Source organism: Centruroides sculpturatus, unplaced genomic scaffold, assembly GCF_000671375.1.
Source record: "Centruroides sculpturatus isolate CEXI.00-Female unplaced genomic scaffold, Cexi_2.0 scaffold551, whole genome shotgun sequence".
NCBI classification, from domain to species: Eukaryota; Metazoa; Arthropoda; class Arachnida; order Scorpiones; family Buthidae; genus Centruroides; species Centruroides sculpturatus.
The window spans coordinates 116,863-120,891 of NW_019385025.1; the positions used below are offsets into that span (position 1 = coordinate 116,863).

The window sequence follows — 4,029 nt, forward strand, 5'->3', positions numbered from 1 at the left end:
AAATGTATAAATAAAATAATAATTGATAANTATATTAATAGATAATAAATAAATAAAATTATCTGTGGCGCCATTTATTATGAGTTTTTATTATAAAAAAATTATATATTTTTAATTATTATAAAATAGAAAATGACTTAATTTTGGTGTAGGGTGGATGTTATAAAGTTCTGTATACGCTAACAAGAAGTAAAATCCCTACCACACTCTGGGTATGACACGTGACTACACATTACTTCCCCTTCTCCTCAACCTTTTCTCACAGAAATTTAATAGCATCAATGCCTTTTATACACATGCTGCCATGCAGAATTTCTTTTTATAAGTTTTACCCCATATTGAGACATTAAACGAAATAGATGCCAACACACACACACACATCTATGGAAATTTTTAATGTTTTTTCAACTTTTTTGGGATCAAGGGTTTCAAAACGTAGATGTTTATTTGCAAATATTCGAATAGTCAAATTTGACACGATTCCAGTACTTTCTCTTATTATGTATACAGTGGTACCTCAGGATACGAAATTAATCTGTTCCAAAACTGAGATCGTATCATGATAATGTCGTAAGGTGAATCATTTTTTCCCATACGATTACATGTAAAACCAAATAATTTGTTCCAACACTAAAAACACACTCGAATTAAAGCTAAGTTGTACATTAAAAAAAATAATTGTAGTGAGGAAAACACTAAAAAATGCATTTTGTAGTTGTAAATGTATAAATAAAATAATAATTGATAAAAAAAAGTAGTTTATTTGCACTTTACCTTCGAGCATAGACGACAGTGGAGGTGTAAACTGATGGCAGAAGAGAGGGAGAAGGAAAATGATACTAAAACTTAACTTTGATAACATAATGTAACAATTAGTTAGAAATAACTTAGAAAAGATTTTAAAAAATTATTGTTGTTTTATATATATTTTTTAAAATTTTTATTCACTGCTTTTTGCTTTCTTTCCTTCACTTCCACCAGCACTTTCACTGGATAGAGGTCACTTCGTAAAATACCTCTCCAAAGATATTTAGCTTTGCCTACTTTTTAAAATGTTCCTAAAATGACTTAGGCAAATGTCATTAAACTGAGCAACAATATGGCCAGTGTAAATCTTTTTGGGATGTTTCTTTTCAATAAAATCAGTCAATTTCTGATAATACCTCAATATTTCCTTTATCAAGCGAGATCATTCCATGACAAAGCAAACACGCGGACTGAGACCGATGAACAGAAGTAAATAAAAAATGGCGCTGCGAACTAATGTAACGTCGTATGGCGAGTTTTTGTTCGTATCGTAGAGCAAAGATATGTTCGAATTTCATGTCGTATCCTGAAAACTTCGTATGCTGGGGTGTTTGTATCCTCAGGTACCATTGTACATAACAGCCAAGTAAGTAAAATGGTAAATTTCTTTATAACTTCGTTGATTCTGTAATTTCTCTGCAATAATATTTATCTTTAGCTGCGTTGTTTAACTGTTTCATTGATGTGTTTCCTGTATTTTTTACGAGATTATAAAAAGTTCCTTCTTTATTCTCTAACAATTTATATGGCATGTCAAATTCTTGAATTTTTCCTTTGTCTAGAACCTAAATATTTTAAATATGTATATAAATTTTGTTTTCGTTTATATTATTAACTTAAACAAAAAAGTCTTACCAGCACTCTGTCCGAATCGATAATTGTATGTAATCGATGTGCTATTGTTAATACTGTAGAGGACTGTAATTTTTCTCGAACTATTTTCTGTATACGAGAATCAGTGCTGAAAGTAAAGTAAATAAACAGAAATGCATTATAGTTCAGATATATAAGAATAAATGTAAATAAGGAAATATAACTCGAGTTAGAATGAAAATAAAAATGTATTTCATTCAATAGAAAATATAATTAAACGATGGCATACCTGATTATAAGCATCATGAAAGATAATTAATAATAAAGATTATTATTTTTTGTCTTAATATCGGGGAAATTCAAATTTAATTACATAACTTTGTCAGTAATAATAGTAGCTAAAACACTTTCCAAATTAATTGTTTCCCTGTACATTATTGTTAGTACCAATCACACAGACTTGTAAACTTACGAATTATATTTCAATATACTATTTCCCTTGTATTGTAATTCATAAGATAATACATATACTGATTGTTTTCTTATTTAATCATTTGCTATAAAATCATACTAATATATCAAATATATTCCATTTATTAAAACCCTGGGTAAGGCACCTCGGGACGCTATCACAATGTGGAGCGCCTGATGAGCTATAGTTGTCCAGTTTCAAAAATCAATTTTGTAAAATTTATAGTTTTATTCATGGGTTTGTGATGTTAGGTGAGTAATCTATTGTCTTTTTGAATTTTCAATAAAAAACTACTCAAAATATATAATTTTATTTATTTTATTACGAAAACAAAAAAGTATTACGTTTCAGGAATTTATATAAAAAAGATCATCAACTTTAGAAGCAAGTCTGTTGCTGTCTAAGTTCTGATTCGCTTTCTTGTATGTGTCTTTTAACTGTCTCAACCAATAAATACTTTGTTACCACCCCCGGGCCATAAATATTTTGAGAAAGACCGCCCGTAATGCAATTAGCAATAACTGGGTTGTCAGTGGAGCGTGAAATTTAAGCTCCGATTTGCTTTCTTTTTAAGTGCGTAGACTTTGTTTAAGCTAATAAGTGTATTTTCACTGTATTTTCATCAACCTAGGGCCAAAAATATTTCGGTAAATACATTTTCAAAAAATGTCACAGTTTACAAATATTTTCCTACATTTTCTAACAATAGACCGAAATGGAAATTCAAAAGAAACAATTAAAAGCCCAACTGTTATTTCTAAAGCCTTGTTTGTAGACAAAAAAGCATTCATCCTAAACAAATGTAAAAATAGTTGCTTGGACCTTGTAAAATGTACACAAATTGAAACTATATTATGTTTACCATAAAAGTTCCTGAAAGAAATTGTTAATATTTCATTATACAACTATGTTTTCGTTTTTATTTATTTGTTTTACAGTAAATAAACAGAAAAAATAGATGTAAACATTTTTACGCACATAATTACAAGAATGCATGCATTTACTTACAACTTACGTATAAAGCATGTATTTCAAATGATTGCCATGAGGAGAAAAGTTCACAGATCGTGATTGAAGACAATGTGTACAGGGATTTCTAAATTTTTTAAACTTACGTTTACACTTTTCAGTAAAGATAACTCTACAGAATTCTATAATTCGATGTTGTTTATTTGGTTTCAGGCAGTGTTGCCGCAATGAAATTTCAAAACGTACTGAAATGGCTTTTAAAAATGTACTATTTTCCTTCAAAATGTACTAGTTCTATGAATACTTTGTTTACGTGCCTATATATATATTTGCCTATATATATAGAATTATAATTATCTTAACAATTTAAATTAGTGACATAAATGCAAACTAAACATTTTACTCAATTATTAAACTACAAAAATATGAAAACACACTTAAAAAAGCTTTTCATACTTGGGATGTGACAAGACTGTTAAACTTTATTAAATGGACTTGAAAAAACCTAAAAAAAATTTACGTTGTTTAGTCATCAGGCTGGTAATTTGATGCGTAGATATGACACAAACCCAAAAGCAAATATTTATTACCTGCAGTGGTGATTCAGTATGAGACTTTCAGTAAAATAAACTTCTGAAAGTGAAGCGAAATTCTACTTATTTTCATTTTCAATTTCATTCAGCATTACAAATTATATTTATCAAACATTTTATACCTTATGGAAATATTTCATATTTTTATACTTTTTTAAACTTTATACAATAATTAAATTAATTTTCACTACTTCACAACGTGCAAGAATTTCGTTAATGATGTCAGCTACTATGTGCTTGTTTTCCAAATTACATCACAGGATATTAAAAGAAATTATCTTTCTCCCGTTGATTTTTATTTATCAGAATTTAATGCAGTTATTATCTCTAATACGCAAACCTAATTTCAAAAAGTTCTAATTACTACTGTGGTTT

The 4,029-nt window shown here is 28.5% G+C and overlaps 1 protein-coding gene across 1 annotated transcript in view; it reads right to left on the reverse strand.

The window, feature by feature from the left end:
• Window positions 1–1,415: 1,415 nt before the first annotated feature.
• Window positions 1,416–4,029, reverse strand: part of LOC111633585 (multidrug resistance-associated protein 4-like) — a 58,960-nt gene continuing 56,346 nt past the window's right edge. Inside the window, exons 39-40 of the mRNA XM_023378193.1 lie at window positions 1,663–1,768; window positions 1,416–1,592 (exon numbers count right to left, since the gene is read on the reverse strand). Coding sequence (XP_023233961.1) covers window positions 1,416–1,592; window positions 1,663–1,768 — 283 coding nt within the window. The remainder of the gene's footprint in view (window positions 1,593–1,662; window positions 1,769–4,029) is intronic.